We start from the raw sequence: 27,897 nt of genomic DNA, 5'->3' as shown, positions 1-27,897 counted from the left end.
CAGGCAGTCCTGCAGCCCTCTTAGGAGAAGCGAGGGTGTCCCTACAGGATATTTTAGCCGGCTTTTGGTGGCTACAGAATCAGCAGGTGCGTTGAAAACTTGGGATGAAAAAGCAAAGAAAATTTAGGATGGAGATATCCCTCATTCGCTTCTACCAGGTAGACACTGGCTCCTGAGGTCACCAGGCACCGTAGGAGGGACCCTGCCTGGTGCACCCCCCAGGTGTAGCCGCCACTAGTAAGCATGACCTGGGAGAGGCCAAGGTGAGTGGCTTCCCAGGTCCAGTAGAGAGGAAGGACAAACTACCAGCTGCAGCAGAGACCTTGGAGGGCTCAGGGAGGACGTTCAATGCAGCGGGCGCGTGTGGGCTCTGGAGTCTGCCAGACCCGATCTAAGGTCTGGCTCTGCCTCTGAGAGATGCGACCAGCTGCCTGCTTATGTGCGCGTCTCTGAAATGGTCCTGGACGGGCTGTTGGTTCATCAGGATTATGCCTGCGAAGCACTTAAACACGGAGCGGGGAACGGCGCTTAATGTAAACGTCTGTTATTGGTTCTACACAAGCCTCTGCGTGGCGCCCCAGGGGAGGTGGGTAAGAGAGAAAGATGCGTTGTGTGGGCGAGGGGCAGGAACTGCGGGTGGCGGGGGTTTGAGAGGAGGGTCTCCTGGCTGGTGTCGTGGTCTGAGCCCAGAGCAGCCCTGTTGGCATCCTGAGGCCAGAGAGCCTTTCCTACAGGCGGGCCCCGGTGTCTGAGACGCCTGGAAGGGCAGCAAGTGGGTGGCAGGGACTGCTGGCCTGTGTGTGTGTAAGTTCGGACCAAGAGGAAGAAGGTGGTGACCATGTGGTGCTGGCTGGGCCAACATGGGGGAGCTCCAGTATAAATGGTGCTTAATGTGAATGTCAGTTATTGGCTATACACAGGCCCCTTGAGCCCTTTTCGGGAGCATCCGAAACACTGGTGTGGGCTCTGCAGGGGCCAGGAGACCCAGTCGCTGGTGGGGCCTGTGCATTCTGTTCACCCACAGAGTTTATTGAGCATGTGCTTTGTGCCGGGTCCCGTCCCAGTTTAACAGAAGTCTTCCTGTTCCTGTGGGGTGCAGGTCCCCAAACAGAAGCTTGCTGGGGGCAGGGCTTTTCCTGTTCACTGCCCAGCGCGGTGAGCCCACTGGGTCCCAGCTGAGGAAGGCGCTGCTGACACAGGGACGCCTGAGCCTCCTTATTACCCCGAGTGTAACGAGCAGGATGCTGTTGGAGCAGGAACTCGGTGCGGGCTGCGACGCAGAGTGTGAGCCAGGGACACGTTCCTCTCAGTCGGCAGCTAGTCATGATTGTAAAAATTTTATTCTCTTTAATAACAGTAATAATTCCACAAAAATTATACAAAGTACATTCAATACTCAGGGGTGGCGGGGACAGGAGGAGAGGAGGCCTGTTTGGCCTGGAAGCATCACCAATCGACTCCAACAAAGGAAGCCCAGCTGGGCTGGGGGACACGGGGGGTGGAGGTCCGATTGTAAAAAATAAATGTGGATCGGTTAAAAAAAAAGAAAAGCTCCCGTCAGGAAGCAGGGTGAGCGTGCACGTTCCTGGGGCGGGCGGGAGGCCAGCGCATGCTGCTGCCGGGGGCTGGCTCAGGCGGGCTCCGAGTTGGTGGGGGGCAGGTTTTTATGCTTGAAATACTGCACAACTTGCTGGGGCAGCTCCGCCAGCACGGCTTTGGCCAAGGTTTCTTTTGCTGCCTGCGGGGTGGAGGGGGGTTGAGAGAGGAGAGAATAAGGGTTACTGAGCAGAAGTTGTGAGGGGCACTCTGCTCAGAGAGCTGCTCCCGAAGGCGTCCCTGGACACATCGCCTGGGGCCAGGCTGTCTAAACTGGCGCCCCTCATCCCTGTCCCTGCCTGAAGTCCCACCGTTAGCAGTATCTTCGAGTTACCTGTAAGTCTTTTTTATTTTATAATATATTTTTTGATCTCAGAGAGGAAGGGAGAGAGAGAGAAACATCTATGATGAGAATCATTGATCAGCCGCCTCCTGCAAGACTCCCACTGGGGATCGAGCCCACAACCTGGTCATGTGCCCTGATGGGGAATTGAACCGTGACCTCGTTTCATAGGTTGATGCTCAACCACTGAGCCACACCGGCCGGACTAAGTGTACCTTGAGCACTTGGGGTGCCTGGGAGTAACATTTTAGAAAGAATTTGTCTGTGGGGGGCTTTTTGGGTCAAGAGCCCTTGGGAGGCAAGCTGCTGCACAGCCTACTCATGTGGCAAACACATCCCCAGCACCTTGGCTGGTATCAGTGGGCCGTGACTGGTTCACTGCTGAACACCCAGGCACCGGGGGTGCTCGGTCACTGTGGGCGAGCATGAGTGATGGCCAGTGCCTGGCATTTGTCCTCAGATGGCTAATGCTCCAGAGAAGGAACTGAACCGTCTCAGGCAAACCCAGAGGATACTGGGCAGAAATGTGAGCCCACCGGGTACAACACAGAGTGGTCAGTTCTTTTGTTGTTGTTAATGCTCACCCGAGGATATTCTTCTGTAATATTTAGAGTCGAAGGGAGGGGGAGAGACAGAGAGAGAAACATCGATGTGAGAGTGACACATTGGTTGCCTCCCAAACGAGCCCTTGTGGGGGGGGGGGGGGTAAATGCCCTTGATGGGAATTGAACCCCCGACCTTCAGTTTGAGGGCCGATGCTCTATCCACTGAGCCAAACTGGCTAGGGCAAGAGTGGTCAGTTCTTGCTGGGACTTGCTGAGCCAGAGCACGTCGGGGAAGGGGGAGGAGGGCCTTATAGCTGAGAGAACTGAGGCCCAAAGAGGTCAAGGACTTGTCCAAGGCCACACAGTGTGCCTCTGGTCAGATAAAAGTTAGGCCCAGGCTGGCAGTACAGGGGTGGCATCTGAGAGGCTCCTCATGGGCCCAGCCACAGCCTCCCGCGGGCCGACCGGGGGTCACCTCCACTTGGCACAGTCCCTCCGGGAGCCAGTCCTCCCTGCAGAGGCCCTGAGGGAGAGGAGCCGTCCTGAGAGGGGCCTGGTTCCCATCTGGGACGTGAGGCGGCCGGGCCAGGTGTACGAGGAAAGCCTCTCACCTCTAGGCCTTTGCTCTCGCCCCTCTGTCTCCTGAAATCTGCCTCACGCGGTAACTGACTTTTGGTCAGAGTTAGAGGGCAGGTCCTCTGAAGCCAGTGTTCACAGTATCACATGGTCTTGTCCAGGGCAGGGCCTGGCACCTGGCACTTAGTAGGCCCGAAGGAAGTGCTCAGCCAATGGAGCTGAGGATGGAGGAGCCTAGGACTGGGCAGACAATCCCAAGCTTCATCCTTGGTTTTTATGGCTCTTGGGGCCCAGTGACGCCCCCTCCCCAGCCTGGCCCCCACTCACGTTGCGGAACTCTCGGAAGGGCACGAACTGCACGATGTCTCGGGCCGCCTCCTCCCCCGTGTGGGAGCGCAGCCTGCGGCTGTCCCCGTCCAGGAACTCCATGGCAGCGAAGTCGGCGTTGCCCACGCCCACGATGATGATGGACATGGGCAGCTTGGAAGCCTGCACCACGGCGTGCCGCGTCTCCTCCATGTCACTGATGACGCCGTCCGTGATGATGAGGAGGATGAAGTATTGCTGTGGGGAGGTCAGTGGGCACTCAACAGGGCCCTGAGGCCCCTTCTTCCCATCCCATCCCCACCCTTCACAGCCCTCTGACCCATGGGAGGAAGTGACTCCCCAGCTGTAGCCGGGTCCCAGCCACCTCCAGCACCGAGGCCCCTGCAGCCCTCTTGTCTGTTTAAAGCCCGGCCCAGTCTCAGCCCGAGACTTCGTTTTCAGCTCGGCTCTGTCCTTGGCACCCTCTGGCCCCTTTCTGGGGGAACTCAGTTTTCCCCTCCATAAATAGGAGAGCCCTCTAGCTGCCTAATCTCTGCTTAGAGCTTTTGCCTTTTACGCGACCCTTCCGCTTCTCAGGAGAGGAAGTTGGGGCCCAGACCAGTCAAGGTCGTGGACGGCAGGCCCAAGTCAGCCCCCAGGTCAGCATTTGGCCACCTTCCCACCCATTTGCTCCCTGAGGGACGTACAGGGGATACAAGTTCAGCCCCTAGGATGCCTTGCTCTCCTGCTTGTCCCCCAAGCACAAACTGTGGAAGGAAGGAAGGGGTGAGTCACATGGAGGCATGAACCCCACGATCCTAATCCCAGTCCTGGCAGCAGTAGGCTGGCTCCTGCACTGTGCCTTTAAGAGATCAAACCCTTGACTGAGGATACCTGTTGCTATGGAGATGGTGGCCTGAACCCCTGCAGTGGAGGGCTGCTGCTGCCAGCCCCCCATCCCAGCAACCCTTCCCTAAGTCGGGTGCTTCCATCCCACCAGAAATATTCCCGGGCACCCAGCTGGCAAGAAGACAGGAACTGAGAGGCCTGGCAATGAGGGAGGGGAACTAGGGGTGGGACGGGCCTCCCATCCTCCACCCCTCGCGGCCCTGTTGGCTCCCCGTGCAGTCAGCCACACGTCTGCACTGGGAGACCTGGAGCGCGCAGGCCTGAGCCTCTCTCAGCCCTGTCCTGGGAGGTGGGCACGGACAGGGCCTGAGCTGCTGCAGGGCAGTGGGCACCAACTATCTGGGTGAGGAAGTCCCTGTGAACACAGGGCCTGCAAGGCCCTCCCTGGCACCTTCCCACTGCAAGTCTTTTAGAGAAGATGCACTGAGTGAGGTTAAGTGACTTCAGGCCTCCCAGCCAGTCTCAATTCTGAACCAAGCCTAGCTGACTCCAAAGTTGGGGTTCTTCCCACAGCGCCCTCCTTTGCCTGCATTGTCTCTCCAGGAGTGGGGCCTGCACCGTCTCACCCAGCACCCTAGGGTCAGGAGGCCAGAATGTCCAACATAGCAGCCCAGGGCAGGGTCCAGAGCCGTGGCACTGGACTTTCACCTGCTCCTGGGTGCCAACCAGCTTGTCACAATGCCCACACTCACGTTTGTCCTCAGCTTGGGGTCACCAGCCTTGGCGATGGAAGTCCTGGGCTCCTTGCCCATCATGGGCAGAGCCCAGGTTGTCCAGGAGCCTCTAGGGTTCATTACAACCCCAGGGGTCCACGCCCCCCCCTCCCCCCCACCCCAAGACGGCTCAGAAGGGACCTGGGAGGGGCTGTGGACGAGGAGAATGAAGGGCAGAGTCGGGGAGTAGGAGGGGGGAACGGGCTCTGCTGTCCCCACAGACAGTCCTGGTCTGCGCTACCCCAAGTGTCCCACCTCCATGGGAGCCTTTCCTGGTTTACTTCCGCCTGGCACACCCTTCCCAGCCTCAGCTCCCAAACCCACCTGAGGGTCTCCCCCTCCATTCCAAGCAGATGTGAAGGCCTCCCAGCCCTGAGCTCTTTCCACTGCAGCGTTGCCCATGGGGCTCCTCCTTGGGGCACCCCTCCCTCCCCCACACCCTGAACAATCCTCAGGATAGCCCCTGTACCCTCTTCTCCACCTCACAGGCCATCTCACCCTGTCTGTGCTCCAGAAACATAGCCCATCACTGTCAGGTTGAACCCCAAACCCAAACTCCCAGCACCCTTCAGGGACCGCCTTGCATCCTCTGCCTTTGCCGGAGGTTCTTTGGGTTTCTAGGGCTGTAACCAGCCACCAACCCATTTAACATTGTGATGTGATTGATAAGAAACTGACCTGACCACACAGTTCTGGTCAGTCTGCACTCCCTGGCTTATTTCTGAGAAGTGGGTTTTCTGAGGGCCCTGGGGTGGGAGTGGAAGGGGGGAAATTCCCAGGGTCCAGGCTGCTTCCCAGGTCCCCTCCACGGAACACCAGACACCTAGGAGGCCAACCAGGATGGGCCATGAACAAGATGGCCCGAGTCTTATGGGCCAGAGCAGAGGGGAAAATGAAGGCCCCCTGGTAGGAGTCCCCTGGCCCCACCAGAACCTCTTAACACCCTTCAGTGGCTCCCCCCTGCCCTCAAGGGCAGATTCAGATTCCTCACCACCTTCCATGGCCCTGTGGAGCTGGCTCAGCCCTCTCCCACCACAGTCTCCTTCAGTTATGCCCACACACCATGCCTCCAGGCTCTGCACGTGCTGTTCCCTCCACCTGGGGTGCTCCACATGCACGCACACACGCATGTTCACACATGCAGGTGCACACACACAACTCGAGGCTAACTCTCAAGCATCCTCCAAGTCTCAGCCTGGACATCACTTTTCCAAGAAGCCTTCCTGCGCCCTCTGGGTCGGGTGCCACCTTTATGACGCTACTTCTGTCACCGCAGGTTTAATCGCCTTACATCTCGGTTGCTGCTCTCTGGCCCGGCCCCCCACTAGACTGCAGGCTCTGGGAGGACAGAGGCCATGTCTTGCGTATCACAGTCCCCCTCCCCGCTGTACTATACAGAAATATTCTCAGTAAAGACGGGTTGTGTGGCCCAGCCAGTGTGGCTGACCATCGACCTATGAGCCAGGAGGTCATGGTTCAAATTACGGTCAGAGCACATGCCCAGGTTGTGGGCTCGATCCCCAGTGGGGGGCGTGCAGGAGGCAGCTGATAAATGATTTTCTCATCAATGTTTCTCTCCCCCTCTCTGAAATCAATAAAAATATATTTAAAAACAAAAGATGTGTTGTGTGAATGAATGGAGTACAGCTCTGCCTAGAGGGACGCTTCCTACCACCTGCTCTCTTTCCTGTGCGTGGGTGTGCATGCGTGTGCGTGTGTCTGGGAACAGGGAGGGTGAAGCCACACCAAGTATTCCCCCCAAAGCGGCTGTATAAAAGCATCAGTTAATGCACCGATTGTTTTCTTTTGCCTCGGGCCTAAATGTGCTCGGCATCACCAAACGCTGGCCCAAGAGACGGCCCCAGAAGACGCAGCCACCCACACTCCGAGCGCTCATTGTGCGTGGGGCACTGTGCTGAGCAATGTGCATGCTCATCTGGCTGAATCCTCCCGTGCTGCTATCAGGCAAGTGCTGTGCCATCACCTGCAGTGTTCAGGGGAGCAAACAGCTCCAAGAGCTTAAGCAACCTGCTGCGGGTCACACAGCCATGATGTGGGGGCGCTGGGGTATGAACAGGGTTTGGGGGGCTCCCAGAGCTTGGGACTGCAGGAAATGGACCTCTGTGATCCATCTTCACATGGCTGGCTTTTGAGGGAATTTGCTGAACTTCCCCAGGGCAGACAGAATGGAGGGAGGAGGGAAGAGGAACCAAGAACTGCCTGTGGGCCAGCATCATGGTGGAAACCCCGGGGCGTCTGCCTCAGCTAGACGGGGGAGGTGGAGGCAGCCAGAAAGGCCTCAGCCCAATTTTTCTTTTTTTAATGGCCCAGTGGGAGACAGCAAGACCTAGGCGACGGGTGACCCCATAGTCCTCAGCCAATGAGGAACCGGAGGAGGGACTAAATTAACAGGCTATGCTCGCTGCACCAGGTGTGCCTATACAATGGGACGGACGCCCCCTCTCGAGAGGGTATTGAAGGTCTGATTTTCGCCATACTGTTCCGAGTCCCTCATTTGAATTCAGACAGGTAAGCCATTTCTCACAGGGCTGAACCATAGGACAGCCCACCGCCCCCATATTTTGTGCAAGGTGAGACGGGACCCAGGACTGGCAGGAGGTAGAGACCTATTAGTAGCCATTCTTGGTGTAAGAGGAGCCAATGGAGACGCCCTGGCCCCTCTCCTGCAGCCCAGAGATGGATGGAGACGCCCGAGCTAGGGTGGGCAACAGGAGGGAGCTGGCTCCCAAGGGAGGACCAGGTCACCATAAAGTGGCTGGAGTGCTGGGAGGATTAGGACTGGTCAGGATGCAGACCTGCTCAGGGAATGGGCCAGTTCTCCCCTCAGCAGTTTCCCACAGTTTCCCAGAACACACAGGCACCTTCCTGCCCCCCCCCCCCCCCTCCCGCCACAGACCTAGGATCCAGAGGATCCAGCCAGTGGGCGGTAGGGGCCCCACCTCCACCTCAGTCCTAGCAGCTCTCAGCAGGTGAAAGGGCCCTGGAGGGCTGCTGGCTCCCTTCCTGCTCCCCCTCCTGGTTTTTCCCTTAAACAAGAATACGGGTCTTTTTTCCATTCCTTTGAAAGCTGGCTCAGGCGGATAATAGCTGGGCAGGACAATGGCCTGGCTGGCTGCAGGCATCCAAACAATTCCAGCCCAAAGCCCCAGGAATTTTATGAAAAGCCACTCCCAGGCCAGTCCCAGACACTGTCCCATTCAGGTTGCCCCAGATGCTCCCAGCACCCCCGCAGCTTTCCCTCTCCCTTTTCAGAAAGGAAACAGGCTCAGAGCTAGGGAGGGGCTTGTCTCAGGCCCCTACTCACCGTGGCCGTCTGCTGCTGCGTGGCCTGGGCCGCAAACCGAGCCACGTGGTTGACGATGGGAGAGAAATTGGTGGGACCGTAGAAGCGGATGTGGGGCAGGCAAGCCGAGTATGCCTGGGCGATGCCGTCCACGCCTGCCTCAGAGACAGAGTCTAGGTCAGCCTGGTGCTCCCTCAGCCCGCGCCTCCTCTCATCCCAATTGCTCACCCGAATGCCCCCACTGGAAGCTCCCGGAGGGCAGGGCCGGGCGGTATAAAGACCCCCGAATGTGGAGTCAGACGGACCTGAGTTCAAATCTTACCTTTGCACCTTCTTAGCTGTGGGACCTGCGGCAAGTTTAATCTTTCTGAGCCCGCTTCCCGTTCATGAGACTGATCATCTACTTTTGGGCAGTTGGCGGGAGGGGGTGCAGCAGGCTTGGAAAAGCCTGTGATGACACGTCAGGGCCACGGGGAGCCATCAGGAAGTCCGTTTGGGACACGCTGTGGCTTTTGCTCGGGCTTGCTGGGGGCACTGAGCTGCTGCCCCTGCCCCTGCACACAGTAGGTGCTCTGTAAACAGCCACCATTCTGAGCCCGAGACTATCCCGCCCGCCCTGTGGTCCTCTCTAGAAGGTCTCTGACCAGCAGTGAGGGTGACTAACAGGCACTTGGACAAAATATCTCTGGAGACCCGCCCCAAACCAGACAGACCCCAGCAGGAGTGCAGGGTCAACTTGTGGCTTCTGAGTCTCAGCGTCGTCCCCAAGTTGGGGACTTGATGCCTTTCCCTTCCAGGTACAAACCAGGCCAGCTTTGGGGCTCCCCCAGGAAGGGAGGTGCCTCAGCCAGGCCAAATCCTAGGCTGAAAGTCCCATGATGGCAGGACTGCCCTCTTCCATACCCACCCGGAGCTCCCCTTCCACCTCCAGTACTTTCCTGACTGACTCTGGGCTCAGAAATCCTCTGAGGCCTTGGGGTACGGGTCTGAGCACAGACTGCCCGCCCACTGCCTGCCCCAGGCAGCCTTCAACCCTTGGGTGCCTGGGCTTTCCGTGAAAGGCGGAGTGGGGCAGGGCCAGGCCCTCCCAGCCAGAGCTGGCAGGAGGTGAGAGGCAGGGATGTATTCTCCACCCTTACCCGCTCCTGGTCTACCCAGGGCTTCCGGTCAGAACTTTCCTGAATTCTCACCTGACCACAGTGATGTGAGCTAAACAGGTATCACATCTCCTAGGGCGGGTGAGAAGCCAAAGGCTCAGAGGTGCAGGGATCTCTCCGAGGTCACACAGCCAGGAAAGGGCAGCGGCTACTGTTGAACCCAGGACCGCCCGACTCCAACCTGCAGCTCCAGCCCCCATCTTGCTCGTGTTGAGAAAGCCGGAGGGGGAGGGGAGAGGAGGAAGGTACGGAAGCCTGTAGGCCTGTACTCCACCCTCCCTCCGTTCAGGAAGGTGGCCCAGCGCAAACCCCGGGCAGGTGTGGGGAGGCTTGACGCTCACCTGAGCAGAAGGGGTTGGTGGGGTTGAAGTTGATGGCAAACTCATGGGAGACCTGAAATGCAGAGAAGAGGCTCAGCTGGCGGCCTCCTGGCCCCAAGCCTGGTCCCAGGCCACCCCCCTGCTGCACCCAGACTCCCTCTGTGGGCACCTGGCTCTTTACTGCTCCCCTCCCCGAGGTCAGGGCTACTGATGCCCCCACATCTGCTTAACCTCCTCTGCTGGGTCTGAGCCACACGGAGAGGCCCCCCGAGACCCCTCCACCTCACCCCAATCCGTCGTCAGGATCGGGGCCGCCTGAGTGGGGAGAGGTGCCTCTGAGGCGGCGGGCCTAGGAGTGCTAGGAATGCCCCTTCATCACCAGCTCTCGCGTGCGCTGGGGCCAGAACCAGAGTCCCCTGCGTCACAGGCTGCCCCGCACACCCTGTCGCCAATGCACCCTGAACACGCATGGACCAGAACTAGACCCCATCAGGGCTGCAGGTGGGACTGGGTGGCTGCAGAACCCCGGGCCTCAGGAGAGCCCAGAGCTTAGAGGGGGTCCCCCCACTCTCCCTCCTCCAGCCGGTTCAAACTCCCCATTCAGCCCCCTCCCCTACCGTGTGCCACGCCCGTGTTCCTGCTTCGCAGTCACCCCCTCGCTCCTTCCTCGCATCGCCCAGTGGGGAAAGGCCAGTTATTACCCCATTTTTTAGATGATGAAACAGACGCAGCGCGGACTAGAACGTGCCCGTGGTCTCCCGTCTCCGGAAGGCCAGGCTGCCTCCTGCGCTCACTTTGCATAAACCCACGGACCTCAGCAGGTGCTCCTGCCTTTCGTTGAGGGTTTTAATTAGGAGGGTGAAGAGCCGGGCCCAGGGGGAGCTCCCGTCTGGGCACAGACCACCCCAGACACACGCATTAGCTCCTGACACTACAGTGGAGGCGCTGGGAGTCCAATGCCCCCACTTCACAAACCAACACACTGAGGCCCGGGGAGGGGAAGCCAGGTGCCAAGGCTACGCGGCGGAACAGGCCAGAGACGCAGGCCCCTCACGCCTTGAGATGGGGTTGGACGCCAGCCCTTGGGGAGCCCTCCTGCGCCAAGAGGGGAGGGTGGGCAGGAGGCCTGAGGAGGAGACCCCTCCCTGTTCTGGGGGTGCGGGGTTCTGTTCTGTGCTCCTTCAGCCCTAAGTGCCTGGCATGGAGCCAGTCCCCGGATGTCCCTCTTGGGCCCTGGCCCTGCCCAGGTCCCCATTCCTCTGTCCCCAGTCTGGGCTCCAGGTGTAGGGCCCCCCCCCCCAGGTCCTCGTTGCCATGGCAACTTCATGAGCCTCTACAGCGATCTGGAGGGGGGCTTGCATGGAGGGGGCTGAGAGAGGAAAACGGTTGCCAGGGAAACAGGTCTCCCTTGGGCCCACGATTTCCTACAAAATCAGATTTTAGGAGATTTTAGAGACCAAGGGGGAAAAGTCCCCCCCCTGATAGGGGTGGACTGATATTTACCTTTCTCGGCCTCCCAACCTCTTCATCCCCAACTCCTTTCCCCTCTTTGGGGGAGGGCGGGGCCTGGGGTCAAGTGGGTGGGGCTGTGGGAGGTCAGCCTCCACCTCGGGCCTCTCAGGTTACCTAGGGCAGCTGCTCCATTTCCCAGGTGGCAACACTGAGGCTCAGAGAGGGCCAGGGATGCCTGGGTCACATGAGTGAGCCACAGCGGGGCCAGGAACAGGCCTGGGGGACAGGTGTCCGTGCTGCCCGTGCACAGCCCCTCCCACACTGGTTGCCCTGGTTTGCCTGAAAAACGCCGGTAAACAACCAGCTGCCCGGAGGCCACACCAAGCCGATTAGGGGCCCCGGGGACCGGCTGGCCACAGGTCTTTGTCCTGGGGCTCCCCGTGGCCCGTGACAACCAATGGTCCCCGTTCACCTCACCTGGCCCTCTGCTCCGTGAGTTACTTAAGACACCGCTCCCTGTGGCCCCGGCAGAGGCAGGACTGGAGAGGGAGGCTCAGATGGTAGAGGGCGCCGACCTCAGAGCTGCCCTCCGTAAGCCTCCGTTTCCCCACCCAGGCCTTCCTTCCGCCCCATCTCTCCCTTCATCTAACTCTGGCTCCTTTCGAAGGCCCAAGCCCTCAGCCCCTGCCCAGGCCAGGGAGGAACGGAGACCCCAGCGCAGGGAGCCAGTCCTCCTAGCTCCTGCCAGCTTCCCACCCTCAGAACCAACACCGCTGCCTACGCAGGCCCCTGGGCCCCAAATTCACTGTCAACAAACACACACCCCAAGTGCATGCCGGGAGCAGGCGCACAGCGAGGAGGAAGCCAGCACCCCCTCCCCCCCAGCATTGAGCCCACACAGACTGAAGTGACCACAGTTCCCTGAGGACAGTGCCCCGCAGGGAGGAGGGCCCATGTCACAGAAGGCCTGGCGATGGGGTTGCTCTCTCCCTGAGAAGCGCTGTGGGAAGTGAGTGAAAGGGAGCAACAGGCTGGGGAAGGCCCCATGCAAAGGCCCTGGGGTGGGAAGGAAGGAAAGAGGCTCATCTGGCAGGAGCAAGGCCAGTTAGAATGAGAGGGAGCGGGTGCTAGGAGCGGTCAGGCCCGGCAGGGAGGATGGGACAGAGTTCTCCGTCCTCTCCCCGCCTGGTTCCGTGGTTCCGGCCTCCCTCCGGGCACCGCCGGGGCACTCCAGCCTGGCCAAGCCCGGTCTCCCCAGAGTGGCCCTGTGACATTTTCAAGGAGGCTTTTGCGCAAGAGAACATCTCACGGAGCCGGTTCTCTGGAAGCTGGCTGGTGTCCTAGCAACAGGCTCCTGCTGGGCCTGCCAGCACCAGCCCTCCCTGCCCCCTCTCCCCACGCACGGCACCGTTTTGGTCCTGCAGGACCCTGCCCCGGAACCACTCTCTGAAGTTCCAGGTGAAAACCATCCTCCCTGGGGAAGGTGGGAAGCGAACGCTCATTCTGGAGAGGACATGCGCCGCAAGCAACGTGGACAGGCGGGCGCACTGGCTGGGACAGACACGCAGGTGTAGGAGCCCCTGTGCGCACCCCCCCAGGCCTCTCATTGGAGAGGCTGCAGCGTCTGAGAATCAACCTCAAAGTCCATCTGCCCGGTTGGAATCAAGGCCCCTGTTGCAAATGGGACCTTGGGCAGGTCAGTTGAACCTCTGTTCTTTCACCTGTAACATGGCCATCGTCCCTTCTCTCCATCCCTCCATCCGGCCCACCCTCACCCCAGCCAGTCCCCGCTCAGCAGCCAGCGTGGGCCTTCAAAAATGCCAACTGGATTATAACCCTCCACGTGGACCCCGCAGCAGCCCCCACTGCTCTTTAATATGCGTTTGAGGCCCTTGCAGGGCTTGCCCCCCACCCTCTAGTCTCCTCTCTCTCCGTCCTGCCCATCTTCCACAGACAGTCCATCACGCCCACCTTCCCTCTGTTCCTCCAACTGGCCTGCTTCCTCTGCCGCCCAGACTTTGACAGGCTGTTCTCTCTGCCACGCTCCCTGCCCCAGCGCCACCCCCAGTCACTCCGAGAATCCCTACTTTCCCTTCCCCTCTTGGCTTAGACCACACCTCCTCCAGGAAGCCTTCCTTGATATTCCCAGGCAGGGTTGGGGCCCTCCTCTAGCCTATGCTGTCCCATCTCCGCACTCATGACCCTGCCTGTCTTTAGGGTTTCCAGACAGAACACAGATGCCCAGTTAAATTTGAATCTCAGATAAACAATGGATATTTTCGTATAAGCATTTCCCAGACACTATTTAGGACATGGTTATACTAAAAAAAAAACACCTTGTTAATCTGAAATTCAATGGGTGTCTTGTGTTTTTATTTGCTAAGTCTGGTATCTTCCTCATCTCCCACCTTCCCCTCCTGAGTTGGGTACTGGGGGGCAGACAGCGTCCCTGTCCTGCTCTGTGGGAGGTCCAGGATGAGAAAGGAGCATGGGTTTGGGGGCAACTCAAAGGCAGGGCAGCTGGGCCGAGCACCAGACCTTTCCGAAGCAGATCTTGGGAAGATACACTCACATCCCATCTCGGCCAAGAGTCCGGCTTCACTCACCTTCCAGTCTGGGGGTAACTGGGCCCCGAACCCCAGGGCGGGAAACATCTTATCACTGATAGAGAGAGAAAAAATCACTGTGAGATCCTGGACGGCGGCTGCACCCACTGCAACTCGCCCTTCCCAAGCCCCTCCCCAGGGCTGGGCCCTCTGTCTTGCACGCACAGAGAAAGCTCACCCCCTCTAGCCAAGCTCTGTTCAAAGGACCCTCGAGCGCAGACGTGCCTCTGGGTGGCTGGGGTGGCTTGACCCCATCTACACTGTGGCAGACACAGACCGTCTCACCCATGGGCCTGCACGCAGCTTCTATCAGTGATGGCGAACCTATGACACGCGTGTCAGAGGTGACACGTGAACTCATTTTTTGGGTTGATTTTTCTTTGTTAAATGGCATTTAAATATATAAAATAAATATCAAAAATGTAAGTCTTTGTTTTACTATGGTTGCAAAGATCAAAAAATTTCTATATGTGACACGGCACCAGAGTTAAGTTAGGGTTTTTCAAAATGCTGACACGCCGAGCTCAAAAGGTTCGCCATCACTGCTCTAGATCCTTCTCACACCGGGGCCTCATGCAGCCGCTAAACCAGGCTCGATGGAAGTGAAAGGCACTGGCTCCCTCAGCCTTCCTTCATGGCTGGGAAAGTCCTCCCCAAAGGAGAACGCTGGTTGGCGGTCAAGGCCCTGGCGCTCAGCCTCATCTCCTTCCACCTGCCCTCCCTCACACCCTGTCCCCCCAGCCCTGGCCACTGACCCCTGGCCACTCCACCTGCAATCCTGTGCGCCCCCTCCTGGAACACCTCTCCCCCATCTGTTCCCCGTGGCGAACTCCTCCTCATCCGCTAAGGCCCAATTCAAATGGCCCCTTCTCTCTGGGGGTTTCCCCGATACCCCGGGCTCCCTCTCTCTCTGGTGCTCCCCTAGCTCCTGCCTCACTTGTAAACTGGTCTGTGGAAACCCCAGTGATTTCTCCCCCATCTTCGCGCTCAGGTAGAAACTCCCCGAGGTGGGGGCATGTCTCAGCTGCGTGGGCTGGAGCCGAGCCGAGCGGACGTGCGGAGTCCCTCCCCTGCTCACCTGTCGTAGTCCTGAATGATCTGCCCCACGGCCCAGATGGCCGACAGGTATTCGTTGCTGCCCATGGGGTTGATGTAGTGCAGAGAGGAGGGGTCGAGGGGGTTCCCGTTGGAGGCTGTGAAGTCTATCCCGACCTGCAGGGTGGGCAGGAGACACCCCCCCCCCGGTGTGAGCAGGGACCCCAGCTCCCCTTCTCGCCCACGGGGAACAGAGAGGCTGACGGGACACGGGGAGCCCGCTCCTCTCCCATAAGGCGGTCTGACACCTGTGTCACTCCTCTGGCTCTCACGCCAGCTGTGGCTCACAGTGGCCTGAGCATAGTCTATTATCCAGACGGGGTGCAAAGCCAACTTAGAGCCCAAATTCCTTCCCCTTCACCCTCCCAGCTCACCGGCTCCCATCTCCGGGCCTTTATCCTGAGGCTCCCGCCACCTACAGAGCCAGGCAGGCCCCCGTTTCTCCCAGACACTCACCCACCCCAAGCCAACTCCTCTCACCCCTCAGACCACCAAGGGGCCTGGGACCTGAGGCTGCCAGGTAGGGCAGTGCCCACCTGCCCAATCAGACGGATGCTCACTGCAGGCAAGACGCATGCCCAGCAGAACTGGGTCCAGGGCTGGGCACCGGGCACCAGGCAGGTGCCCCGCAGGGACTGGGGCTGACAGTGGCCAGGGATCCGGGCTCTACCAGCTCTCAGCCTTGAGGGAAGCCCAGCCCAGACCTTGCAGGGGCAACACAGAGGGGTGGGCACTGCCCGGCAGGGGAGGGTTAGGACAGGGACCCTGGGGGGTAGACGGCCACCTTAGGACTCAGTGGCTGTGGGGCGGGTTGGCTCCCTGAGGTCAGGGTGGCATGTCTTAGTCTTCGAGGGACCACGGCAGGGACACAGCCTAGAGCCTGGCACCCAGGAGGTGCTCGGTGCCCATTTGCTGAGTGGGCACATGGGACTGCCTGGCCTCTCTGTGGGTGAGGGGGCAGCGGTGACCAGACAATTACAGTCAACAGGGCCAATCCCCAACCCCATGAACCCTGCAGCTGACCCCCAGGCCTCAGGGACCTAGAGGTGGTGATGGAGGCTGTGAGGCAGGTGGGGAGGTGGGGAGGTGGGCAGAGCATGGGACCAGCAGGTTCTCCCCCGGGCCCGAGGCTCCCCTTGGGGTGAGGAACCGGGACAGAAGTCTGCAGGGCACACTCCAGGCCACAGGAGAGGAAGGAGTCCTTCCCAGCAGTATTTACTGAGCGTCTGCTCCGTGCTAGGCCCTGGAGGCCGGAGCAGAAACATAAGCCTAGAGGTGGGACAACAGGGATGAGCAAGAAAGGCTTCAGATAACCTCAGAGCGGCGAGCGCCCTGAAAAGAATGAACTAGAAAGAGCCACAGGGAAGACAACGTCCCTCACAGGGCGAGCTCCATGCCCCGCCTGCAGGATGGCAGGGCGGCCACGGGAAGGTTCCAGGAAAGAGAGTTCCAGGCAGAAGGAACAGCAAACACAAAGGCCTAAGGCAGAGTGGGTTTGACATGTGGGGGGAAGAGTGAGCATCGGTGTGGAAAGAGCTGAGCAAGGAGGAGGGAGGGAGCAGGTGAGGCAGGAAGGCCTGTGGCCAGCGAGGGGGAAGTTGGCTTTTTCCTGCCCAAGGGGTGTTGCCAGCAAACTCTGTGGGCTGGGCAGCCACGCGCTGACCTGCAGCTCAGCCCGGACTCAGGCCCACCCACCAGGGCAGACACAGCCCCGGGCCCCGGAAAGTCCCCCTTGCATGACCCTCACTGGGGAGGGGGGAGCCTTACGGTGAACATGAGCTGGCAGCCTCCCAGGATGTAGTCCAGGAAGGAGTAGTCCCGGTTTATCTGCAAGGAATCGGGGAGTCAGTGGGGCCCTGCCCTGCCCGAGGGCTGGCCACGCTCCACGGATGACCTTGGAGGTCATCCGTGGAGCCGCTGCTCTGCACCCTGAAACCTTAGCAAGGTCAAGGAGACCAAAAGAGGCAGAGGACAGAACTAAACCCAGGTCTCTAGGACAAAGCCCTCAGAGCAAGGGTTCCCAGTGGAGACACACACACACACACGCACACGCACACACACACGCACACGCACGCACACACACGGACGCACATGCACACACAATGATTGCAGGCGGGGTCCCAGGACCCGGCGCATCAGTTACACCTACCAATTGTATGACAGAGAACATCTCCAGCTGTTATGTGGTCCGTAAAGTTATGGGTAATGTTATAGGGTCATCTCATGTCCTCCAAGACCTCCGCCCAGGGATGTGATATGAGACTAACCCTTCCCATGCTTTACCTCATCAACACCCCCATTCTACAGACAAGGAAACTGAGGCCCAGATGGGTTCAGCTCTGAAAGTCACAGAGCCAGGACCGGGACTGGCAGAACCAGGATTGGCATGCAGGCTCACCGGCCCTGCCCCGTGCCGCCCCCACTCCCCGCTGGCTCACCTTGCAGGATCGCAGGATAATGATGCCCGAGTTTTTATAGTTCTTCTTTTTCCTCTGCTTCTTGGGGTTGATGCACTCGAACTCCAGCTGGGAGGAGGGAGAGAAGCTCACCTCAGGGCCTGCCTGGGGACTGACCCTCCTCTGGACCCCAGAATCCCCTCCACAGCATCGACCAGGGGTAGCATGCCTCCTCCAGGAAGCCTTCCTGGATGTCCACACCCAGAAATGGGTCCTGCCCCCTGGGTTCACACCAAGCTGTGGCTCCCCAAGGTAGGAGAGCTGCCTCTACCCCGACCCCAAAACAACACATCCATGTCATATCCACTCATGAGCCCAGAACTGGCACCCAGGGCCTGGCTTCTTGGGGTCAGGTACATGGGCAGCTCCTGAGTGCTCGCTATGTGCTAGGCACTTTCCCTATATCATTTCATTTAATTCCCACTCTACTCCATCCCCATTTGACAGATGGGGAAACTGAGGTCCAGAGAGATTGGATGTCTTATTCAAGGTCATACAGCCGGAGAAGTAAAACTGAGCCCCAGGCTGCCTGATTCCAAAACCTGTGCCCCCTCCCAGGCCCCTGCGGAGGTCTTGGGGTCACACACACACACGCCCCTCTTACCGGAACGCCATCGCGAGCATCACACATCTGTGACACCGAGGTCTGGAACTCGCCAATGAAGTCGTGGCCCCCGTCGTTGTCATAGTCGTAGCATATGACCTGGGGTGGGTCCAGTGAGGTCACCCCAGAGCTGCCCCCCCAAAGAGGAGCCCTCCAGCCCCTCTCAGCTCCCTGAGCAAACCCCTCGGGGACAACAGGACAGTCACCCTGTTTTAGAGAAGGGACCACAAAGCTGGCAGCACTGCCCAGGTCACTCAGGGGCTGGGCAGACCCAGGGCCAGGACCCGGGTCTCCTTCCCCTCCCCCCAGATGGGTTCTCTCTCCATCTTAGTAAGAAAGAGCTGCCTGGCCGGCGTGGCTCCGTGGTTGAGCATCGATCTATGAACCAGGAGGTCACGGTTCGGTTCCTGGTCAGGGCATATGCCCGGGTTGTGGGCTCGATCCCTAGTAGGATCTCTCTCATCATTGAGGTTTCTCTCTCTCCTTCTCCCTTCCTCTCTGAAATCAATAAAAATGTTTTTAAAAAAAGAAAAAAGAAAGGGCTTTGCCAGGGTACCCAGGACGCCTCGGGTAGACGGGAAGGCTGCAGTGGCAGCGTGGGGAGCAGGGCTCCCAGGGCCCCCTCACCTGGATGGGCTTCTCCATGTCCCCGTCACAAAGGGACACCAGGGGCACGGTGAACGGTTTCCACACAGGGTCCAGCGTGTACTTGATCACCTGCAGGACAGTGAGGGGCAAGGGTGGGCCTGGGCCAGGGGACAGCAGTGCGCTGGGGTCAGAGCAGCCCAGTGGGGATGGGGAGTGGCAAGATGGAGAGACCCACAGCCACGCTTCTGAGGACGGAAGTGGGCATCCCTGTGGCAGGGAGAACAAGTCCTTCAGGCACCATCACGCTCCCCTGGGCACTGCTTGGCTGTGACTGCACAGCCCTCTCTCGGCCGTTGGGGGCGACGGGACTGGAGACCCACCGGCTTAGAGACCCCCGGGTCCCCACGCACCCACCTCCGTCCTGTGGACCAGCATCCACTTGCCATCATCCCCGGGCTTATAGAACTCGAGAAACGGGTCCGACTTCCCGAAGAGGTCCTGGAGGGAGCGGGAGATGCAGGTGAGGGGGGCGCAGCTGCCACATTCAGCCGGGAGGGGGTTGTGGCCCGGCTGCCTCCCCAGCCCAGGGTCAGGGGGCGGCTGTGGGCAGAGCCAGCCTGGCCCCCTCCCCTCAGTCTCTGCGGGGCTCAGCGAGAGGCCAGAGCTGCTGCAGCCCCTGGGACCCTCTGCCTCCTGGAGAAACCACCCCACCCCGGGGTTCCCACACTTGTTTCGGAGCCCCTGAGGGTGGAGCTGCGGGAGCAGGAGGCCAGCTTTGTAGGCCAGGCAGGACTTCAAAAGGGTGACTGTTCCCAGGGCAAGGGGAGGCCCCCGGCAGGACGTGATTCTCATTTACTTAGTGGGAATCCGAAAAAATGGCAACTCTCCCAAGCACATAATCAAGTGGGGGAGCCAGAAAATAAATAATAGTGTACATCAGGCAGCGATTAGTATTAAGGAGACAAGTAAAGCCGGGGGCGGGGGGAATTGGGGACCATTCCAGTTTTGGGGAAGACCTTGCTGAGGAGGTGACACAAGAGCAAAGGCATGATGGAGGTGAGGGGCCACCATGAGAATATTCAAGGAAAAGAACATTGCAGGCAGAGGGAACAGCATGTGCAAAGGTCCTGAGGCAGCAGGGCACCTGGTGTAATTCTGGGACAAGGAGGAGGTGATCTGGCTGAAGCGGAATGACAATGAGGAGAGTGAAACGGGTGAGGTCAGGGGGTCTGGGGCTGCGGACACACCAGGTGGGGCCCCGTAGGTTACTGTAAGGATCCTAGCATTTACACAAAGTGAGGTAGGGAGTTCCCAAGGAGTGGCTCTTGACAAGGAGCCACGTCTTAAATACTTCTAAGTGATGGGAAACTCACTACCTTAATGGTGAAGAGGTCCTACGTGGGGGTGGCCAGTACAGCCCTGTGCTATGGGCTTGTCCCTTGGTGGGGGGTGATGACAGTGGCGGCCAGAAGTTCCAGGTCTAGGCCACACAACCCTGGGGCTGGGGAGGGCGACTGCTCCCGGAAGGAGAACCCCCTCCTCCGCCCCCTCACCTTCTTGTCCAGCTTCCTGCCCGCCAGACTCAGTGTGATGACGCGGTTGTCTGACAGCTCCTGGGCAGCGATCTGTGAGGCCAGAGGAATGGGGGTGGGGGGGTGGGGGCTCAGCACCTGTGCCTCAGACTCCCCCGGCCTCCTGCCGGGCAGGGTGGGCATAGGGTGCCCCAGGAGTTAGCTCTCCAGAGCTACGAGGGGGAACGGAGGGGAGGGATAGTGCCAAGTGACCTTGGACAAGTCTCTTGTCTTCCCAACACCTCCGTTTCCATCTTCTGAAAGTGGGGTAACCCCTCTGGATATGAGGAATCAAAAAGGGACCCCATGTGGCTCAAGAGAGGGATGGCGAGGGCAGATAAAGCAGGCACCAGGCAGGAGGGGTGGTCTTGAGCCCTGGGGAGAGGTTCTGGGCCTCTTCACGCCCCAGGATCCAAACACCACGGTGTCACGAATTTCAGCCACTTCACTATGCGGCTGGGGAAACTGAGGCCCAGGGCAGGGATGGAGGCCACCTGACTCCCTCTGCTCTCTCCACTCACACTGTCGTCCATTCTCCACGCCTCCCCCATCACCATGATGGCTCTCTGGCCTCAGCCCAACAGTGATGGACCAGCTGGGTCACCCTGGGACTGCCAGGCGCCCTCTCCGGGCCTTTCTCTCTCCCCGTCCCCCGCGTGGCCGGGCAGGCCCTCGGTTCCACGGCAGTGCAGTGGGGCTGGGTCCTCTCTGGGCTGGGTTTCCCCTCCCCCACCTCTAGGATGGCCTCGCCGAACCTGCTTGCAGAACCACAGACACAGGCCAGGCTGGGCGCCTGCCTCCCCTTCTCCTCCTCCAGCTGAGACATGCTCAGCACCCTGTAGGGTGGGTCCTATTGCTGCACCCATTGCACGGAGGAGGGAACTGAGGCCCAGCTGGGACAGGGGGAAATGCTTCGGGGGATGGCACCTCAGGCCGGGTGGGGTCCACCTGGGCGGCTTCCCGCAGGAGGGGAGCTGGCTTGTGAAGGCCAGGTGTGGGGAGGTTTTGAACCCCAAGAGGTGGAGGGAGGTGGGGAGAGGCCTTGCCAGGCGGCAGGACAGTGGATAAGGGCCGGGGGTATGTGCAAGGTGTGCAAGAATTCAGTTGCCTCCACTCCAAGGAGCATACACAAAGGGGGTAAAAGAGCCGAGACAGGAAAGCAAGGTGGGGACGGCGGGTCCCTCACAGCCTTGACTGCAAGACTCCGCGGCCCTTAGGAGCCAGGGCGGCTCCAGAACAGGAGAGTGATGCGGTGTGAACACACCGAGGACCGGCCCTCCGCCTGCTCTCCGGTGGCCAGTTCCTGGGGTCTGAAGGGGACATTCCAGGAGAGAATCTCACTAGCTGACCCGCCCGAGGGCGCTTCCTCTCTGGGCTTCAATCTACAAAAGGGGGTTTGTCCGCCTTCTTGGAATCTGGGAGGACTGAGGAGCTCATCCCGCAAAGGACCTGAGCAAGAATCATTGAGCAGCGCCGAGAATCACTGCGCATCGCGCCCATCACTGCGCGCTGCAGCCACAGGCCCATTTCTGCCTGGCGAGGCGCCCCTGAAAGACCCCCAACGGAGGACAGGCAGGGAGGGGGCGCTGGGAGGGGGCGCTGGGAGGGGGTGCTGGGAGGGCTCTGGAGGCCTCCAGAGTAAGAGCGCACCTGCCCCGGGAGTAGGAGGCTGGGGGGGCCTCTGACAACCCCCTACCCCCAGCTTGGCGGCCCCCTATGCATCATGTGTGGAGCTGGGAGCCCGTTGCTAAGAGACCTGTTGCTAAGTTGTAAGTTGGGCCTTTTTACTCCAAACAAAGCTGGTAATTATCTGCCAGGGAAGCAGCCCATTGATGGGGGAGGGCAGCCCGCAGAAGCGGAGGGGGTGCAGAGGGGAAGGGGGGCGGGGCTGGTACCGTAATCAAGCCCTTCCCGGCAGGCTTGTCATTCATCAGCAGCAGAGGCCGAGTGATCTTTTTGTTGGAGACGATCTGAGGGGAGAGAGGAGAGAGAGAAGGAAAGATGCTCAAGCACTCACAGCTCGCTGCTCCATGCCAGGCGCTGGCTACACCTCCCGCTGCGCGATGCTCAAGGGAGGCAGAGGGTAGCTATTGCTAACCCCACTGGGCTGGGGGATGGGGGGGGGGGGACGGAGGCCCAGAGAGGTTAAAGACACTCGCCTGAGGTCCCAGAGCTGGGATGGGAGCCCAGCAGCCCGACTCCCACGGGCCGGGCTGCCCCAGGAAAAGGCTCTTCAAGGCTCACGTCTGGAGACAACTGTGGGGGGTTTAGCCCCCTAACTGCCTCCCCTGAAGCCATCCAACCGACCTCACCCTCCCTGACAGAGAGGCTCAACTCTCTCTGTATTTTCACTGGTTTGCCCAGGAAATACAGTCACACCTGCGTCAGCGATCCACACACACAGAAGGGAAAAGGGGCCACAGTGCCAAGCCGCCTTCCCACCACCTCTGCCCACTCGACCCCACACCCTTCAGGGGCCACCCTGGCTCTGTTTCTTAGGGGAAAGGCCAGGGTTCCTGTGCCCATACGAGCATGTTCCACTCCCCCTACGCTGGTCTCCCTCTCCAGTCCCCTCCCTGCGCTTCTCCACCTTCTCTGTGTCCCTGGGGGCCCAGAGCACCCGGCTCCCTGTGCTTCTGGCTTGTGGGGGTTCAACCAGTGGGGGTGCCAGCAGGAGCCGGGAGAGCAGGCAGGGAGGAGGCTGGCTGAGGCCTGGCAGGAGCTGTTTTCCTTGCCCTGGCTCCTCTGCAGTCGAAGCCACAGCTCTCACCAGCCCTGCCCCCACTTCCTGCCCTGCCCCTCCCTCCAGGCTGGGGTGGCCCTGCTTTGCTGGTGTCTGGTCCTGCGTAGGGTTCCCCTCCCGGGTCAGTTCCCTGCCGCTGACCACTGGGCCTTAAGCTCTGGCTTCAGTTACCTTTTGAGGGTGGGGACACACAGGCCGGCGGGAACCCTGATGGAGGCACCCCACTTCTTACATAACTGTGGGACCCTTGCTTTTTTCATTGAGCATCACCTCTTGCAAGGCCCAGGGCATTTCCGTCTCCACTAGGACCTCTCCAAGGAATTTTAATTTTATTCCCTCACCATCCCTATCGGCTGGGCAGTCAACATTATCCCCAGGTGAACTATGGGGACATCGAGACCCAGAAGGGGCTGGGGCTTGTCTAAGGGTCCACAGTCACAAAGGATGACTGTGTCAGAGGCTCCTAGCCCTGCACATCCCCAACCTCCATAAGTTCACCAAGGACTGAGCGAGATGGGGAAGTGCGGCCCAGAGAGGGAAAGGAAGTTGCTCAAGGTCACACAGCAAGGCCATCCCAGAGTAGGACTTCCCTGGGTGTCTTGGTTTCTGGGGGGATCCTCCTACCCCAGAGTCAAGACCACGCTTGATGGCTTCTAACGATCAGTAGCTCTGGCCACGTGGGGCCCCCTTTCCTGTGTGGCAACATCTGGCTGGCACTGTGCTCAGTGGTGTCCAATGCGAGCCCATCACCTGGCCCCAAACCCACCAGGCTCCTGCCACCCTTTTCTGCCCGCTGGCCCCTCAAGCTATCTGTCTTCGGGATGCCACCTCCGGAGCCAGGCGGGAAAACAGGGCCAGGGACAGCCGGCGGCAGGAGAGACTCTGTCCAAGGGCCTGCCCTGTCCTTGGGAGCAGGGTGACATCTGGGAGGGTAGGGGCTGTCCGTCCACCTGTAGGGCCCGGCTCACCACGCCCAGGTTGCAGGAGAACTGGCCCAGGAAATCGTGCTCGTCGAGCTGTGTGCTGGACTTGTCCTGGTCGAACAGGGCGAACTTGAGCTTCTGCACCTCCTCAAAGTGGTAGTCAAGGACGAACTTCTTGGAGAAAGCGGGGTTGAGGTTGTTGATGGCAGTTTCGGTCCTGTCGTACTGGCGGGGAGGCAGGGAAGCGGGGGTCAGAGTTCAACCCTTCTGGGGCTGCTGGAGATCACTCTGCCAACTCGCAGACACCGACTCTGTACCAGGCACTTGGCCAGGTACCTGGACGGCTGCAGCGAGCATTGCTCTCAGCTCACAGAGGAGGACACTGAAGCACAGAGAGGTTGAGTGACTTACCCAAGGTGGAACAGCTAGCGGGGCAGGGCCAAGATCTGAACCCAGGTCTGACTCCAGCGCCCACACTCTTAACTCTCTGGCCCTGGCTCCATACCCAGGTGCCGGGATAAGAGCTCGGGCCCTGTCCTGCCTAGAGAAGTGACAGAAGCAAGTCCCTTTCCTCACTGTGCCTCAGTTTCCACTTCTGTAAAATGAAGGCTTTGACTCTCTGTGGTTTTAGTTCTTTTTATTTTGAGAGGATCCCCTTTCAAGCCACATTTTACATGGAAGCTGAGAGAGGCAACAGGAAGAAGGGATCCCTAGGGGGAGGGTCTGGGCTCCCCACCCCCCCAGGGCAGATGTCTGTGCCTTGTATGGAATCCTGGAATGTCAATACTGGAATTGTGCAGCCCCAGAGGTCCCACCCACTGTGGAAGCCAGGCCTGGGCGAGGACAGGGCCGGTACTGTGGGTCAGTGGTGGGGCTGGGACAAGAACCCTGCCCTCTGGCCACTCCACACGGAGGCCCCAAACCGCGGAGTCTGGGTGACCGTCTATTTTGGGGCTTGGGCTGTGTTGATTTTTCCTCCCACCCAGTCCATTTCCAAGGGCTGGAGCAGCAGGCAGAGGTCTTGATCTTGGGCTATTTTTAGCCAGGGTGGCTGGCCTGGGTGGGAGGGAGATAGTCAAGGAAGGTGGGGGGCACGGGTTCTAGGCACCTGGCAGAGGGCACAGGATGCTCCAGATGGGCTGGCCTCATGCCTGGAACTACCCCCGCCCCCCCTCCAGGAGTCCTCAACTGACCCCACGTTCCACCTCCCAATTCTGGCTGCATCTCCAAAGCACTGGGTGACACAGAGAAGTCCCTCCCGGCTCTGGGCCCCAGTTGCCCCTCTGTAAAATGGGTCCACAGTCCCAGCACATTTCCTTGGCTTCGTAAGGACCCAACATCTGTGGAAAGTCTTTGTCAACCACAGTATGTCCAGAGGGATGTCCCCTGTGGCCTGGTTAATTACAATGACAAACAGATACATATTTTGGAAAATCTATACTCATATAAAACTATCTGGGAAGGCTGGGTACCTAACTTTTTTTTTGTTTTTAATCCTCACTAGAGGGTATTTTTCCATTGATTTTTAGAGACAGTGCAAGGGAGGCGGAGAGAGAGAGAGAGAGAAACCTTGATATGAGAGACACATCGATTGTTTGCCTTCCGCATGGCCCAGGGATTGAGCCTGAAACTGAGGTACATGCCCTTGACCGGAAATCGAACCCGGAACCCTTCAGTCCTCAGGCTGACACTCCATCCACTGAGCCAAACCAGCTAGGGCGGGGTACCCAACTTTTAACAGAGGCTCTCCCTCAGAGGCAGGCTTCCCACTATTCTGACTTTCTTCTTCCAGTCCATCTGGCTTTTCTAACTTTACTACAATGAACATAGAACCTTTACGGAATAGGAACGAAGCAATAGTTAAGACTGGAAAGTCTTAACAGTTTGGATTTCTCAATGTCCTTCCTCAACCTGCATCGCTCCCCAGTTCTCAGTACAAAGTTCTCAGGCCAGTTCCGACGTGCCTAGCTGTGGCCCCATCGACATCCCCAGCTCTGGGTTCCTCAAGGAAGGCAGGGGGGAAAATCCACATTTCACAGATGAGACAGTCTCAGAGAGGGACAGCCACTTGCTCAAAGCCACACAGCAAGGAGTGACAGAACTGGGCCTTGGTCCAGCATTGAGACTAAAGCCTGGGTCTCCCTATCCCTGTTTGTCCCTCACTGTGTGTTCGTTTAGGAATAACTGGGGTAAGTTATTTAACAGTGGAAGCAAGCACTTTATAAAACTCTAAGGTTTTAGCTACATATATAATTAAAATATTATGATATAAAATAATAAATATAAAATTATTTATATATATAAAAGGCTAAGCAACCAGTCAACCAGTCAACCGGACAACTGGCTGGTAGCTATGATGCACACTGACCACTGGTGGTAGACGCTCAACGCAGGAGCTGCCCCCTGGTGGTCAGTGTGCTCCCACAGTGGGAGTGCCGCTCATCTGACCAATGGGCACCAGACTCCGGGCTCATGGCTGGGCTGGTGAGCACAGCTGAGACAGCGCAAGCCTCTCCCGCCTCCGCTGGCTATGAGTGGCTGGTGGTGGCAGGTGCAGCGAGGCCAGGATGAGTGGGAGCGGAGTCCCGGCCGCCTGCTGCTTCTCGCACTACTACATCCCTTGGAGGGATGTCGGACTGCCAGTTTTGGCCCATCCGACATCCCCCTGAGGGGTCCTGGATTGCGAGAGGGCGCAGGCCAGGCCGAGGGACCCCACTAGTGCACTAATCCGTGCACCGGGCCTCTAGTATATTTATAAATCTAAATCTGTGAATTATAATTATAGTAATTTAAATACAAATATATTTGAAGTATTATTTAAATAAATTTTAATTTTTTAAAATATATTTTTATTGATTTCAGAGAGGAAAGGAGGAGAGAGAGAGATAGAAACATCAATGATGAGAATCATTGATCAGCTGCCTCCTGTACGCCCCCTACTGGGGATGGAACCTGAAACCTGGGCGTGTGCCCTGACCGGGAATCAAACCCTGACCTCCTGGTTCATAGACTGACGCTCAACCACTGAGCCACTCACTCCAGCCGTGTTAAAATTTAGTTTTAAGAGTAACAATTTTCTAAGAAGTCCCCAGCCCACACTCCAATTACCTCCAAGGGCCTGGCCGGGAGGCCCCAGGATCCAGTAGAAGCCCCTTCCCCAGACACCTAGCCACCCCCACCCCTCACAGACACGCATGGAGGGGCTCACCTCAATCCACCGGCCATTGTTCTCTGTGAAGAGGACGCAGAAGGGGTCAGACTTGGAGGTGACGTCCCGGTCCAGCAGGTTCTGGCCACTCACAGACAGCTCCACCTTGCACACGCAGTACTGGGAGCCCACGGGGGCGGCCCCTGCGGCTGGGGCGCCCTGACCCTGTATGTGGGCCATGGCGGGTGGCGGCGGTGGCGGCAACAGTTCCTGGCAGTCTGCGGGGATAGGAGTGGGGGGTCAGAGAGAGGGAACCGACATCTGCCACACCACCTGGGTAGAGAGACAGAGGATGTGGGTAGAGAGATACGAGGAAACGTGTGTGTGAGGGGCGTATGTGTGGGCAAAAGATCGGAGAAAGGAGAACGCAGGAAATGAGGGACTCTGGTCAATGTGTTCAGAGTGTCTTTGGAGTTATTCTCTGCTCTGGTCAGTTTTTACCTATGAGATGCACACAGGTCCAAGTTGCCCCAGTCGGATCAGCAACAAATCACATTGGCATGGGCATCCCAGACATTCGTTTTACCAGGAAAAGCTGGGCTTCTCCCGAGCAGTTCACACGCTGGCATCCTGTGGCTAAAGCGGAGCTTGTAATGACAGGTTCCCTCATTGCTTTGGCCACTCGGAAGCTCACTTCTGGCAACTTATCCAAAACTTGACCTTGCTCATTGTCTATCTCGTTCATCCTGTATCCCTGGCCTAAGCATGTGACTGGTGCATAGGATGCACGCAGTATATATTCAAATAAAAATAAAAGCATGAGTGTGCCCCAGATGGTGTGGAGTTCTATTCCTGGTCAGGGCACATGCCCAGGATGTGGGCTCCATCCCCTGTGGGGGGTGTGCAGGAGGCAGCCAATCAATGTTTCCTCTCGCATTGATG

At 58.8% G+C, this 27,897-nt stretch overlaps 1 protein-coding gene across 2 annotated transcripts; it reads right to left on the bottom strand.

Annotated features, from left to right (window-relative positions):
- Window positions 1-1,318: 1,318 nt before the first annotated feature.
- CPNE2 (copine 2) lies at window positions 1,319-27,251 on the bottom strand. Of its 2 annotated transcripts, XM_014448596.2 has the most exons (15): window positions 27,016-27,247; window positions 23,853-24,032; window positions 22,037-22,111; window positions 20,124-20,195; window positions 18,985-19,068; window positions 18,610-18,699; window positions 17,983-18,081; window positions 17,361-17,447; window positions 16,690-16,749; window positions 14,906-15,039; window positions 13,828-13,882; window positions 9,791-9,842; window positions 8,314-8,447; window positions 3,388-3,624; window positions 1,319-1,738 (listed from the first exon to the last, which is right to left on the bottom strand). In XM_014448596.2, exons 1-15 carry the CDS (start codon window positions 27,193-27,195, stop codon window positions 1,631-1,633), a joined length of 1,647 nt encoding a protein of 548 aa, XP_014304082.1. In that variant the 5' UTR covers window positions 27,196-27,247; the 3' UTR covers window positions 1,319-1,630. The 2 variants fall into 2 exon arrangements, with proteins under 2 accessions (XP_014304082.1, XP_023603197.1); XM_023747429.1 differs by lacking the exons at window positions 8,314-8,447; window positions 9,791-9,842 and having other exon boundaries at window positions 27,016-27,251.
- Between the last annotated feature and the right edge of the window lie 646 nt (window positions 27,252-27,897).

This window comes from Myotis lucifugus, unplaced genomic scaffold (genome assembly GCF_000147115.1).
Source record: "Myotis lucifugus unplaced genomic scaffold, Myoluc2.0 scaffold_876, whole genome shotgun sequence".
Classification (NCBI taxonomy): Eukaryota; Metazoa; Chordata; class Mammalia; order Chiroptera; family Vespertilionidae; genus Myotis; species Myotis lucifugus.
Note: the sequence above shows the minus strand (reverse complement) of the source record. Positions and strands in the feature narration are given on the sequence as shown.